Raw genomic sequence first — 15,575 nt, 5'->3', positions numbered from 1 at the left:
TGTTCTTAGGAGTTTAAGGGTGAAATTAACACATGTTAAATACGGAGGATATTATAGGCTCATTCTACAATATTTTAATATATGAAATGCACTTACGTGTTGGAGTCCACAGATTGTGGCTTGGTGAAGTTAAACCATATACAATTATATGCTGATGATATTGCCTGAACCTTTTCAGACCCATTCTGGTGCTTTTCTTTTGGGGGGTGTGTGGGGGACCGGGGTCAATGGGTCAGCTCTGGACATATCTGGCCCGCTTCATCAGTCCAACAAACACGGCCCACCTCCACCAAATCATCTATAATAATTCATAGGGTTAAAATAGATTTGTGTTCTTTATAAAAGTACTATGTTTCATAATTCATTAGCTACTATACCCTTTACGACACTGCTTTTGTATCAATCATCATTTTGTACCAAACTTTTATCTTAGTCATTTATTATGGGGACATCCATCCGTTGATCAAATAAGTATACTTTGTCAAGCATAAGTGACTCCCATTTTCATCAACTGCGTCAAAATTTTGATTTTATTTTCTCACAACTTAATGAATAATTTTGATTTTATTTTATGTACCACAACTAATATACTTTGCCGCCATAATTTTGCAAACTCCGCCAAAAATCCAAACATACATTAACTCTTATGAAGACTTTATTTAATCCACTCATTTCATTTTCTTTATCGATGATTATAGCATAGAACACATGAATGTATTTTCTGGAGGAAAAGTAAGCACACAAGAAATTCAAGGAATTGGTAGAAAATCGATGTGGTAATATATTTTATAACACAAGGTAACGTAAAGTCATTGTGTTTTAAATAACTTATGAACATGTAATAAGTTCTCTAAAATAAACTCAATATGTTTACGTCAATAAATAATCTCAAATAAATTAAATCAAACATATCTTAAAGGTATATTTGAGAATTGAGTTTTGAAGAAAACGGCTTTTGAGAGTTGCCTTTAATTTGGTATATGTTTGAGATATTTAAAAAATAATACTAAAATAACATAATAAATGGTCATATGACATCCCAACGACACTTAATTTATTTTTTAAAATATTTTATAGCTTTATCCATTCTCCTCCAAAATCCTCTATTCAACACATACCTTATTGTGCTATTCTTTTAATTTTAAAAATATTAAATATATATTAAAATATATAAAGTTAACTCTACAAAAATCATCTCGCATACACGCACTTAAGAGTGTTGGTGGAAAAGAATACACCTTTTAAGTGTTGGTGAAAATTTTGAAGAAAAAAAAAGCATTTGTGAAAATCGGTGAAGAATGTTTAGTGATAGGTGACTAAAGGGTATTGCATTGGAGTAAAATAGATTCCCAACAAAAAAACAAAAACCATCAAGGCGTTAAAAGATTAATTTTAAACGTGAAAAAGTTGTCAAATGGAATTTGGTCAAAAGTTTTATTCAGAGTTTTACAAATGCTTAAATAATTGCCCTACCAAAGAAGTTCAAGATGTGACTCTTATTGAGAAAAGGAGTGATAAAAAACAATCAACAAATCATGTAATGGTGTCTGGTTGTAAATGTTCCTGACTAGAAGAGCTTGATAAGCAAATTTGAAGAGAAACTTTTGTATGATACAATAACGAATTAAAGGCAAATTTGAAGAGAAGCTTTTGTATGATACAATAACGAATTAAAGGCAACCGAATGTAATGAACAAAGGACTAAAAAGCTCATTCTCAATTGAAAAATGGAGTTTCAAAAGAATAGTACTTCAAATTGAGAAGAATCTATGGAGCATAATATACTATTAGCATATTGTAAGATAAGAAGACAATATCCAAAACACAATTAGCATCCACAATTCCTCATAAACTCCTGAGGCATCTAAAACAATGTGTGTTTCAATAATCTCCATAGACAATAAGTTGTATAGAGGCTTGAGCCCTTGCCATGTTTTTTTAAATGGTTATGGAATATGTATTCTTTCTCACAAATATGTAAAATTACATAAAGCCTTATCCGTAATCTTCTCTTGTGACTTCGAAGCATAGACTTTTGTTGTTGAAGAATTCTTTTCCTATTTGTTTATTTTACTTTAGATCCCTAGAAGTCAAATTCTTATGCCCATATTACCGTTCAAATTCTCTCTAATTGAACATTTACTTCTAGATACTTCTATTTTTATATCTTTATACAACCATTGCCATAAAACACTACAGATATTACATAAAGACCATCTTTATCACTAATTCTTAAGGAGACTCTTAGCCCTAAGAACAATTCTTAGCATCAAGCACCATCAAAGAAAGCCGAGATGGAACCAATTTTTGCAGTGTTCTTGTGTTTCTCATTCTTTTAGTTTTGGACCAAAATATTATCAATGCTCTTAAACATGACATGGCATTCCTAAGCTCAACAAAAACCTTTTAGAGCATCTCCAATACAAAGAACTTAATAGTTCCTTATTTGATAAGTTTTTGTCCCCTAAGCTTTTTGTACCATTGGAGTGTGCCTATGTGTCAATTGAGATTGCATAAATTTAAAGGATGGAGCTTCAGCAAACAGCAGAAATTTCAGAGAACTTAATCGTTAAAGACAATTTTTTATTACTAAATCTCAACTAGAAAACGTGGAAAACATAAGTTAGTGGAGCAAGGCTTAGGTTGCTTATAGATTGGCATTTTGGACACACAAAATGTAACTCTAGCAACCCAAAAAAATCATCCCATTGAAAATGCACTTAACTCTTAAGAACCCAAATTTGGGTTCTATGGCAAAAAAAAATTGTTTTAAGAACCAATCAAGTAATACAAAAGTTCATATTTTTAGGTTTATATATAATAGTCCTCATTGAAATTTATCCCTATATTAATTTTATTTATTATGAATCCACATATTTTATCAAAATTCCATACAATTTTTAAACAAATGAATACATATTTTATGAAGCCCAAACTTAAAAGATCGTCATTTTATATAGACTAAAAATACACTAAATCTTTAAAATAATGAATTATGACCAAAGACAATCAAAAGTATTTAGGATGTGTATATGATATGTTTCATGATTGATCAATTTTTTATAATATATATTACATATATAAATATTTAATAAAAAATCAGTACTACATCGGACCATTCTATATTTCTATACTCACCTAAGTCCAACGAGCCTTGTTGATAATAATATTTCAAATAAGCAAAACACAAAATTAACATTTTTGGTAGAGTATTTTAATCATATAATTTGAAATAAGATATGCATCCAGTCCCAAAAAAATTAAGATATGCATACCTAATTTAATTTTGTAAATTATTTATATTTATATGAACCCTGCCTAATGCATGACGTTTTCAGCAATTAACAAGTCAAATGAAGCTTAAATTTCATCATAAGCTTGAAATTGCAACCCTCCTCCTTTGTCCGGGCTGGGGACCGGCTGTGTGTATATCATAAAGGTTTAAATGCCCTTTTAGTCTCCTTAATTTTAGTAAAACAAAATTTTATTCTTCCTTTTCTAAATATGAGATTTTAGCCCCATAGATATACAGATTTCAAGATTTTGTCTGCAACCCAGTTTGGGACTGGTTTTTTTACGTTTCATTATGATGTGGAATTAATTTGACAAAATGATATTGTTGATTTGGACTAGAAACCATGTTACAATCTTTTTTCAATTTCATTGATCAAATATAAATATATTCTTCTCAAATGCATTGTTTCTAGTCCAATTCAACAAAGACACATCAATAAATGTAATTATACATCATTAATAAATATGAGGCTAAAATCTTGGATTTAGAAACAGGAAGACTAAAATCTTATTTCAATTAAAACAGAGGAACCAAATGTAAGATTAAACCTAACATATACGAAACACAGGCAGAGTTAATTGCCAAAACTACACGAGGTCTCCTTCATGCGTATAAGCATTGTCTATCTGGGTGAAGAGAGAAACAAGTACCAATCACTTAAATTGATGGGCATGCACATTTTATATAGTAAATGCAAAACATCATCCCGTTTTCCTTCCTCTGCCAGTCTTAATTAGATAAACAAATGAATTTACCCCCCAAAAAAATACTCTCACTTCGAAGTTAACATGAACTTCCGTAATCCCAACAGGACCATCATATGCGTCAATGCTCTAGGATGTGTTTTTTGAACTATAGCGGTCTCTATATGTATATATATTTGTTTAATGAGATTAATCTCTGTATAGAACATTAAAAAAAAAAAAAACTAATTTATATACACTAACTGTGTAAAACTTTTGACTAAAATATATTTTAGTCATTTATTTTTTAACCTGAGATTTTTTTGGGTGTTTATTTTAGTCTTTTATCTCTTTTGAAATGAGTAAACATTAATCCCTTTCTCATAGTATGGTAAATATGAAATGGAAAGTTTTGACTTAGCAATAGTGTCCAAGGAGCCATAATTATTGTCCAAATTGGCATCCAAAATCTTCAAATTGTTTTTAAATCAATGATAGTTATCATTCAATTGTTGTCTTTGCTTTGGGGTTTTATTGAAGACAACAATTAAAGACTACTACTATCAACAATCTGAGGATTTTGGATATCACTTGGGATAGTAATTATGTCACCTCATACACATTGGTTGTTTTTCAAAGGCAAAAGTAACACTTCGTTCTCAATAAACCTTGCCACAAGTTGTTCCCACGTGTAAGAGTAACAATTGTTAAGTTGGCATTTTCCCATTTCATATTTAATGTAATGTGAGAAAAGAACTAACATTAACCCACTTCATAAAGATAAATGACTAAAATGAATCTTAAAAAATATAAAAGATCAAAACGAATATTTGATAAAAGATAATGTACAAAAAGAGTTTCCACAAACATCCAATATATATATATATATACTTAATTAGACATCCACAAACGTCTTGCAATAATCAAAACTTAAACCTTTATTGGTTTTCATTTCAAAAATAATAAACATATTAAAATGAGTTTAATTGCCATGTACCGGAGTAGTAAAAAAATTTACAATATCAATACAATACACAACCATTTATGTGTATGACTTTAAAGTTAATTCTGATAAAAATCACACATCTCTAATTATTTAACAAGTGTGATTGACCAACAATATAAAAACTATTTACTTTGACAATATATTTATTAAATCCTACAAGAATATCAATCCAATGTTTTCCTCACTATTTTCTTTTACAATTTTTTAAAAGATATTAACATTTTTAGAAATTTTAAAAATGTCAAAACATTTTATTTTCTCTCAAAAGGCATTTTTACTAGCTTGTCCAATTGTCTTTCATTGCATTTTTTCTCGTTGCATTTTTGTTATCACAATTGTTGATTACATAAGTCTTTAATTTCCTTATTAGGATTTTCGGGCCTAATTGATGCAATGTCATGAATGGAAAGGTGGACCATGTGAGCCAACTACATTAGCAAGCTTGGCCCTTATTTAATAGTTGACATTTCAAAAGTATGCCATTTGTTGTCCCAAAAAAAAGTATGCTATTTGCCAGTGCTACTGAAAATAAACACACCAAGAAAACAAATAATTATATTTGGTTGAATTTGAAAGAAAAAAAACTGATGATAGCATTACACAGTTTAATATATGTACAAAATAGAGTGAGATTGTAACACTATTTTAAACGTTCTAAACACCCACTTTTCCATTTACGAACTTGTCTTTTCAAGCAAACTTCTCAGAAACGTTGTTAACATCACAATTTATCTCTACACTTTTTTCCCTTAAAAAAATTAGAATGCAAGAAAACATGTAAAATAACAATGTTTGTTAATCTCGCCAGTACAAACTCCACACGATATATCTACAAACTCCACACGATATATCTACGGAAAATTGATTAGAGTAAATAATTTAAATTAAAAAAATGATTTGATTAGTTAGTATAAAACAATTTGAAATTAGTTCGTTGTAGTAATTGTGAGCATGAGAATTTCTAAGTATCATAAGGAACCAAACAACAAAATAACGTGAAAGTCACTGCTCCTAACCCTTTTTAACATTTCTCTCATCCAAAATGGTAATGGTATTGGCCAGGAATTCATTTTTTATTACCTTTAGCTCCTGCTCAATGATCACTTTATTTGCTGAGTAGTTGATGGAACCGAGAACCACTAGAGAACAAATAAAAAGAACTGACGAGCAATGACTATAACAAGGGGCAGAAAGAGAAACATACCAGTAGCATAAATCCAATTCAGCAACCTAACAGTTTTTCCTACTTGAGCTACTCCTGCAACCACAGGAATTGAAGGAGGGAAGCCAAATAAACGAATTGAAATCATGGAAAACAAATTAAGTATGCTCACTCCTTGACAAACAAACCAACATGGTATCTACTTTTTAATTTTAAAATGGGTCACAAATAAGATTTTAAGTCAACTCACTAACCACAATTTCTTATTTTTAGAGTAATTATTATAGAGTAAACAATAAAAAACAATTTATTCCATAATTATTTTCACTGCATGACTTGTACCAATCATCATTAACATAGCGAAATTGAACTCCCTGATTACAAACCATTTCACTTGAAATCTTACCAATTTCCCAACGTTGATAAATGGGAGATTTGACACCATGCATGAGTACCAATTTTCAAGGCATGGGTTTCCAGACCAAAAAAAGCATTGCAAGTTTATGCTATAACAAATAATTTCACCAATGGCTAAAAACATCCTGCACATGAATATTGAACGGCAAATTCTACTGTGAACCACCTATACTTTGACAGGTGATCCATTGTGGACTAGTGCTTGAAAGTCACTCGAAACTCTAACCACGATTGACGACATTATCTAAAAATATATGGTAATTGTTCTCCTCGTCTTTATGGCCGATGACCTGATTGGTGTCGGTTCGACGCATTAAATTTTGAAAAACACATTTGTTTTCCCTTATTTATATCGAACTGACATTGATCTAGTCATTGTTTCAGCTGTAAAGACCACGATGACTAATAACTTCAACTTCTGAATAGTGTCGCGATCGCGGTAAGAGTTTTGAGAACTTTTACATACAGGTCTATGGTGATCCACCGTAGCATCCACTAATATTTAACAATTAACGATTCAAAAGGTTGATCCGAACGTCTAATAATTTTGCATCCCACTTGTTAACAGGAAGGCCAATATTATTATACTGTTGGCCTGTTGAAAAATCCAGTAGTTGCCATCAATTCAGCCGCAGCTACTAAATACAATTCAACCAAAGCTTTGTCATAGAAACATGGAGGGTGGAACAAAAAAAAAGAGAAGGAACTGGGGAGGGAGAAGGGGGATTTGAGATTTGCAATGTTGTAATTGAGTAACATGCACTAATGTTCCAATGATTTTTACTCCTTAAAAGAATTAGAATCTTTTGCACCAAATCATTCCTTCCCTAAATTATATATAAACATGGAAAAACAATGATTTACAGCTTCTAAGAGGAGAAACTCAACTGCCACAACTGTCTACAAGAATGCCCAAGTTAGTTATTCCATCACCAAACAAGTTGGCAACGCCAGTCACCAATAGCATTCAGTTCAGCATATCGTCAACGTTGGTGATCCATAAATACCTGAAAAACCATATTATTTAAATCAATACCCAGAACTCATGCACTAGATGGCATGTATTAGTATAATTTCCACTATTATTATCATCAAAACAGCATGAAGTTCTTGGCATAAAAGGCTCGAGAGAAATCACAAATAATTTTTTAGTCCTACATTTATTTTTGTTTCTCACAGCAGATACTCAGTTTAATAAACAAGGTACAAGGTATGTGGAATCATACAAGGTATGTGGAAACAAGCACAGCCGCAACTCATCCAATTTGATGTCAACTGTCAAGTGTAATATGCAGTAATAGTCTTCAAATCTTCAGCATGCAACATGTATCTTGAGAGTATAATCCTGCAAGGAGGACAAGAACAATAAGACTACGTTCCAATTGAAGAAAAATAACTTTCTGACCAATTGTTCCAATTGAGGCAGAATAATTCTCTCTCATCATTGCATCCACTTAATATTCACAATTAACGAAGGTACGCCAATTTCCAAAACATTCTTTAACATGTGTTTCATAAAATTGAAGCCAAATAGACATGTTTAAAGTGCATGCATTGAACAAAACCGTAGGCAAAGAAGTCAGGAAAATGAGAACGTGTAAAGGTAAAAGGAGGATTAGCTATCAACAAAGAGGAGAATAAATTATAATCATCTATCAACTATCAGATGCCAAAAGGGGGGAAATGTCAACATTTGAATCTAAGAAACATAAAGATGAGATATAGGAAGGATTAAATAAAACATACATTAACACTATATAGCCCGAGGAAGCACATAATAAAATGAACAACAGTTGTTCACTATACCAATTAAACACAAAATTTAGGACAAGTGCATACCTAAGGCAAGAATTGTCCACTCTCAGTGGTGAGTGCATACGAGGATTAGTCACAATAACTGCCTAATTCATTGATCCGCGACACCTGCATAACAAGAACATAAATGTTAAAATTTGAAAGGAAAACAAAAAGGTGACTTTCACATTCTATTTCATCCCTAAAAGTTTTGATAGAATGTTGATCCGATTCAAATGTTTATCAAACAAACCAATGATGTTAAAGGGTTATAAGACAACAACCAACCTATATCCCAAGGGTCCAAAACATGAATTTCACACCATTGTACATCATTAAAAACAAAGTTATTCGCTCAAGTTAAAAACAAATCCATTCCTACTGGACCTTATTGATAATTCCTCAATTTATTCGCTGTTTTTTTCCACCATGTTTAATCAAGCCAGCTTTCATTTGACCCATTTAATTCATTTATCCATTGTTCTCACAGGACAATCATTTGGTCTTTTCTTCGCATGACCAAACCCTTATCCACGGGAAGTTTATCTACTCATCACAAGGTGCTGCTACAACCATCACCAAATTACATTGGTTTGTGATCCCATCATTTCTAATATATATATTCACTCATGACTCATCCGATGAAAAACTCATCTCCCCTACTTGTACTTGTGTGATACCAATCAATTACAATGCTTGAATAATAATATGTACATAAATGTATTAGTGAAATAAAAATTAGGAACATATCCGTGTACCCAACAACTCAACAAGTACGGGAAGCAAATATTTATTTGACTATTACTAATACAACCACCTTTTAAGAGTACACATGGATCAAGACAAACATAGTACTTTTTAATTAAATCAATGCAATTCAAAGATCTAGCAACAGCACCGAGAAAAATTGAGTGCCATAATCTTACTTTTTGGAACCACAGTTGCAGGGAATCTTTTTCTCCTCCAAGGGAAACTTATAATTGTATGTAATCTCTTCACCAGCTTTTATATGCCGTTTTGCATATATAAAAATCTTCTTTTGACCCTCAACAGATATAACCTTTGTGTAACAGTTGGGCTGCCAAAAGTTCAGTTCAAATTAGGAAGAACGTGAAAACAAGAGTTGAAGTAACACAAGCTTACACCCAAACCAAAAAACAAATAAACACACACACACATGCATTTTGATATATAATAATACTGCACAAGTACCTCACACGAATGATTAATAAATCTTGCAATCCCACCTCTCTTGGTAGCATCAACCTGCACAAACAGATAGGAAAAGCAAATATCACTTTAAATGTTATCACTGGATTAGAATTTACCAACATCATAATACTAGTTAAAGGACATGAAAAACTGCATTTAACTTAATATTCCATTTTGATAAGCTTATATAGATTATATATTATTCAAGCTTATCTAGTGGAAAAATCAATCATGTGTCAGAATGGATTGCCTTATAATGTGTCTAGAAGAGCCAAATATGCCATGTATTACAAGCTACAATAACACGGAACTTAAATTCTCAAGGTTGGGTGGTTATAATGTTTTCATGAATCTCCCAATTATCAGATTAAGAAAGGCACAACTAACAATAAAGCTAACCATCCCACAATTTGTATGCATACTGCCTTTACCAAATTCTTGATTTCAAACCATAGTTGCACAAACGGGAATCATCTTCTTCGTCAAGTAACACCCAAGGTTTTAGTTACAAGCTTAAACTTCTACCTTGTAATTTCTAACCATATTAGACACCTGATCAGGCCTACGTGAATTCTCAAAATTTCTAGACTAAACACAATCATAAGGTTTAACTCTTACAAGATTTTGATCCTTTGGTATCTTTATGTTTTAATTACAGAAAAGTAGAAGTAACAATATCATTTAATACTAATATAGGGTAGACAAGGATAACAAGATATCAGATTCATCAGACAAAATGAGTCCAGACTTTTAGAAAAGCAACATTAATGAAACTGCCAACATAAATTTAAAAAAAATACTACACTACATACTAACCACGTAACCATCATCAAGTCTAAAAAGGTAACTGCTTCCAATTCCCATCTTCTCATATTGACGCTCACGTATATCGGATATCTGTGAAGGACAAAATCACATCAGTCACTATCGCATAAAAAGTTAAATTTTAAAAAAATAAAAATAAAAGCAAATTGCATTAAGACAACAATGACTATGACACTTGTCAAACCAGAAGCAAATTGGAAGACCTGGTAAGCGTAATGATCAATTGTTATATAGAACAAAATAAGTACAGAAATAAATTATTTCCCTATTTCCTTTTCAATGCATATTGATATCCATATATACTCAGTTCCTTAGTTTCTGTTCACCTTAATTATTATATTCTGAACAAGTTACGGATTCTACAGACATCAGCAATAAAGTATTCATTCTTCAGGAAAGCAACCATTAAATAAAAAACTTTCAAACAAAACTTATACCCAGAATAAAGTTACTTGCAATGAAATACACACAAAGTTACACATCTGCCTAATTTGATTGACTTTATGTTTATCGTTATATGATTATGAACATAAAAGTCAGAGTTTACTTTGTAAAACAGACCAACATGATATGCATTCAAATATGCATCTTTAGAGCAATTAATTTCTTTATACCCGAGAACGAATTAATTCTCCAATATATTCAATCACAAAGTCCTCTGCTTCTATTGGCTCCAAGGCAACAAGACCCCAGTCATGTATCTTGCTCCTTTGAAAACGTAATTGCTTTTTCCGTGCCTGAAAAATGCAAAATAGATACTTTGAATCTGATCTATCCCAACGCTCTACATAAGTATGACAAAAAACACATTCATATTCTACAACCACCTTCAATTGAGGCACTTTCAGAAGATCTGCACCCTCAGCTGCAGCAACAAGGTTGCGCAATTTCACCCTATTTGTTCTTGCAGAAAGACCCTTACCATTTGACAACTGAGATGAATTATTTTCAGAACCTATGCTCTTGTTTTGTACACGCAGAAGACCCCTGACACGTGCTCTACATGCAGGACTTGCACTTTGAGACCATTTATGCCATTCCCACCCATTAATAGAAGTCCTAGCACATCCATTAGATTGAGGACATAAATCCAATGACTTGGATTCAGCAGAATCTCTCCGTGCCACAGTTACTTTTTTGCTAGCTCCCAGACTTGCACCCTTATTTGAAATTTTCAAAACCTTAGCAGGATGTGATGATGTCACACCATCTGTTTGATGCTTCTTTTTTGACTTTGATGCTTTATTTGTTGCTGCAAATGGGAATAACAAACCAAAAGCAAATAAATCTTCCGTGAAAACTAGTAAAGACATTTTACAACAATCAGGTAAGTTTCAACAACAAACAACAAGCTGAGAAACAAGAATCCAATAAGAATATGCCATAAACCTACCATTTAGTTTCTCTCTGGCGATATGACCAGTGGTTTTTCTATGAACGGTGCCATCAGAATTATTGCTTTTAACTACCTTCATGCTAACTCTATTATCTGTTGACGCTGAAAGCTTCTTTTCATTAGACTTCACAACATCTGTAACATCATCTGAGTAACGGAAATGACAGCTGTTATTCCTAAAAAAAGTATAATCATAAAACCGATGACAACTTAACATGGAAAACTAATAAAGATATTTTACAACAATCAGGTAAGTTTCAACAACGAACAAGAAGCTGAGAAACAAGAATCCAATAAGAATATGCCATAAACCAACCATTTAGTTTCTCTCTAGAGATATGACCAACAGTTTTCCTGTGAACAGTGCCATCAGAGTTATTGCTTTTAACCACCTTCATGCTAAAACTAATATTAGTTGACGCTGAAAGCCTCTTTTCATTAGACTTCATAATATCCTTAACATCATCTGCATAATGGAAAATGACAGATGTTATTCCTGAAAAAAGTATAATCGTAAAACCAATGACAGCTTAACAAGAAAATTAATGAAGACAACTTACAACAGGCAGGTAAGTTCAACAACGAACAAGAAGCTGAGAAACAAGAATCCAATAAGAATATGCCATAAACCTACCATTTAGTTTCTCTCTGGGAATATGACCAGTGGTCTTCCTGTGAATGGTGCCATCAGAGTTATTGCTTTTTATCACCTTCATGTTAACACTATTATCTGTTGACGTAGAAAGCCTCCTTTTATTAGACTTCACAACATCCATAACATCATCTGAATAACAGAAAATGATAGCTGTTATTCCAAAAAGAAAGTATAATCATAAAACCAATGACAACCTAACAAGAAAAATTATATACTTTGAACTGTACACGCCAACTTCAATACTTTCTGGCTAGTTTTATTCGTCAGGGATAACTGATAACTGGGTGAGCTATTATTGACAATGACAGAAGACCTGCTTTTAGAAGATGTATCCTTCTTCCCTTTAAACATCTTAGCCTTTCCACGTTTAATAGCAGCTATTTTGACTTCTGCAGTCTCATGCACATCTCCAGAAACAATTTTCCTTAACTTAGCCAGAGGCTGCTTCCCTGGCCCTGAATCGTCTTCTACGACAGACTGAGAGGAGCCAAACTCTTTCCGTGACAGCTTCTTGCGATAATATGCATACTTTCCACTCACCGGAGGAGCTCCAGAACTTTTTGCACCTTCCTTCACTTTTCCCAGTCCAGAAGTAGCATCGTCCAATTGTTTCTTGCTTACACTGACTGATTTCCCCTTCTTTAAGAATTACAAAATTAAGAAAATAAATCAACTTACAAGAATTTGATGTAATAAAACGAAATAACACACACATTGAGAGAAACCAACATGAAATGCAATATTTAAACTCTCTTAAGCATTAAACAAAGTTCTTACCTCGTGACCACGACACTGAAAATGTTTCTTTATGGTACACGAAGACATAAAAACTTGATTAAATGCAGAATCTAGAAACGACAACTTCCACTCTTCTAGAACTTTATCATGCAGCTTCTGTCTGCACAGTGCAGATGCAACATATTCTGTAATCTTAGGATTACATTCAACTATTCTTGAAGGTCGAAATTTTGATTTGTAGTGTGGGACAATTGTCTGAGAGTTCTTTTCGAATCCAGGTGGAAGGTCACCAATCTCCTCTTCATCAATCACATCATTTAAATGTCCACACAATTCTTGAAATGCTTTTGAGAATACATTAGACATACGGTTTTCAGATGAAGGCACACAAATTGAGTCTCCACTTTTCACAGGATCAATAGACTTGTCATTTAGAACTTTATTAACAGATGTTTTACCAGTAAGCATCTCCGATAAATGGCAGTCACTAACATCAACCTGCAACTATTAAAGGAGTCTTCAACAAATAGTGTCTAAGTAGATAAGAGAATATGAACACTTCTATTAAGTTACCTCACTAGATCTGTCTTTCTCTAAGGAAGGAATTAATTTGTTTACTTCCTTGTCAACAACACTTTGAACGTAATCAGCTAAAGATTCCTTCGAAGAGATGTGAAGCTCATTCTCCACAATTCCAATAATGCATGTCAAATCTTTAGAGTTATGATCACTGCATGAAACTGTTTGACCTTCTGGTAAGTTTCTGCTTTTGAGGTTATTAGGAGATGAAAATAACTCAGTATGACAATCTCTTTCTGTCTTCATCACTCCAGACTGGATATCACCATCAACATTGCATACAGAGGAACCTGGCCTGAGAACCAACTGTACAATAACTGTGATTATTATAGATACAATTAATGCAAAAACTTCAACTAAGCAAGCCACTCAGTACTCACAGCTTCTGATTTAATCATATCAACATAATCTTTAGATTCATTAACAGATGATTGAGGCGTAGGATGAGACCAACGTTTCCTCTTCCTCCAGGAAAATACATACTCTGTTACAGTGTCAGAAAAAATTGCATTCCACATGACTTGCAAGCAATGTTCAAAAAGTACTTTACGAACAGCAGCATATGACCACCAAAAATTTTCAATGCTTCCAACTGATTTAACACTTGTTAAGGATGGTCTGGAAATTTCATGACAAGCCTGACCGTCCAAAATATGGGAAGGTGCAGGCTCACTTGAAATGGAAGTACGTTTATTCATCTACACAGAAAACATAGGCTGTTAAAGCAAATATTCAATGACTTAGTGCAATGAACAAAGTTTCAAGTTATTCAAAAACTGCAAAGCAACTAAACATACCATTTTACTGTCCAACATGCAAGTTTCAGAAGTTTGATCAGCAGACTCAAGCTTATGCCTATTGTATTTCTTTTCAGTAACAAATTCTGCAATGATATCACCAATAATTCCATCTAGCACAACTCTACGGGCAGCTTTCATTATACCCATGTGCAATTGGGAAGAAATGTTTTCAGATATTTCACAAACTAAGTTCACCACATTACCAACTCCATTGCTTTTGGAATCTGATCCACAGATGGTTCCAGATATATCTTCTTTCAAGGCATTTACAGCAGACAGCAACATAAAGGTTCCATACTTATTGTCAAAATGAGAGATCTGTAAATTAATATAAATCAGTCAAAAGAATGAAAGATCTTTCTTTATATAACGCAATGGCAAGCACAAGCAATAAAATAATGTTCCAATAAATTGGTTTATATTTTTTCCAAGATAAGCACCAATTGATAAAATTAATTATAAATGTCCAGTTTAAAAATAGAGGTCACACCACTATAAGAAGAAAGGACAAGAACAGAAGATTCTATTCGAGCATATCCATGAAACTCCACTAAAACATGCAGTCACCTCCAAAACCCTTATATTAAAAGAAAATTTAATCCTAGCTCCATAAATGAAGTTGTAAAAAAAATGAGGTGCAATATACATAGGGTAAAGGAAACTGATAATGATCATAAACTGCTTTAAGAAAATTTATCAACTGATCATATCCTCTCCTGCACCAGATCTGCAGCTTATATATTATTTCAATGAATGAATTCTTGTATCTTACCACTGTTGAATCTTCAAGATATCCATGGTGGTACCAGGAAATCAATTCTGAAATGGAATGCGGCCCATGTTTGATACCCTTTTTATCCTCATAAAGCCAGCAGCATTCTCCTCCAACCTAAAACCAAAAACAATACACACACACAAACATCGAAATGAGCAACAGCTATGTCAAACTGTTATATTTAACAAAACAGAGAGCAGATATTGCACTACCATCTGACAAGAAATTATCCTGCTGA

The 15,575-nt window shown here is 32.7% G+C and overlaps 1 protein-coding gene across 4 annotated transcripts in view; it reads right to left on the bottom strand.

The window, feature by feature from the left end:
* Nucleotides 1–5,383: 5,383 nt before the first annotated feature.
* Nucleotides 5,384–15,575, bottom strand: part of LOC101514300 (histone-lysine N-methyltransferase ATXR7) — a 14,210-nt gene continuing 4,018 nt past the window's right edge. Inside the window, exons 4-23 of one of the 4 annotated variants that reach the window (XM_073370259.1) lie at nucleotides 15,550–15,575; nucleotides 15,335–15,451; nucleotides 14,560–14,880; nucleotides 14,143–14,460; nucleotides 13,757–14,068; nucleotides 13,223–13,687; nucleotides 12,661–13,084; nucleotides 12,425–12,574; nucleotides 12,107–12,256; nucleotides 11,788–11,937; nucleotides 11,222–11,646; nucleotides 11,009–11,131; nucleotides 10,386–10,466; nucleotides 9,570–9,623; nucleotides 9,284–9,435; nucleotides 8,403–8,486; nucleotides 7,790–7,908; nucleotides 7,452–7,570; nucleotides 6,189–6,242; nucleotides 5,384–5,506 (exon numbers count right to left, since the gene is read on the bottom strand). In XM_073370259.1, the coding sequence (XP_073226360.1) occupies nucleotides 8,465–8,486; nucleotides 9,284–9,435; nucleotides 9,570–9,623; nucleotides 10,386–10,466; nucleotides 11,009–11,131; nucleotides 11,222–11,646; nucleotides 11,788–11,937; nucleotides 12,107–12,256; nucleotides 12,425–12,574; nucleotides 12,661–13,084; nucleotides 13,223–13,687; nucleotides 13,757–14,068; nucleotides 14,143–14,460; nucleotides 14,560–14,880; nucleotides 15,335–15,451; nucleotides 15,550–15,575 (3,290 nt within the window). In that variant the 3' untranslated portion in view covers nucleotides 5,384–5,506; nucleotides 6,189–6,242; nucleotides 7,452–7,570; nucleotides 7,790–7,908; nucleotides 8,403–8,464. Of the gene's footprint in view, nucleotides 5,507–5,528; nucleotides 6,243–7,451; nucleotides 7,571–7,789; nucleotides 7,909–8,402; nucleotides 8,487–9,283; nucleotides 9,436–9,569; nucleotides 9,624–10,385; nucleotides 10,467–11,008; nucleotides 11,132–11,221; nucleotides 11,647–11,787; nucleotides 11,938–12,106; nucleotides 12,257–12,424; nucleotides 12,575–12,660; nucleotides 13,085–13,222; nucleotides 13,688–13,756; nucleotides 14,069–14,142; nucleotides 14,461–14,559; nucleotides 14,881–15,334; nucleotides 15,452–15,549 lie in introns of those variants that run through there. The other 3 variants (XM_073370261.1, XM_004487866.4, XM_004487868.4) reach the window with 3 other exon arrangements.

This window comes from Cicer arietinum, chromosome 1 (assembly GCF_000331145.2).
Source record: "Cicer arietinum cultivar CDC Frontier isolate Library 1 chromosome 1, Cicar.CDCFrontier_v2.0, whole genome shotgun sequence".
Taxonomy (NCBI): Eukaryota; Viridiplantae; Streptophyta; class Magnoliopsida; order Fabales; family Fabaceae; genus Cicer; species Cicer arietinum.
This window is presented reverse-complemented; position numbering and strand designations above follow the sequence as displayed.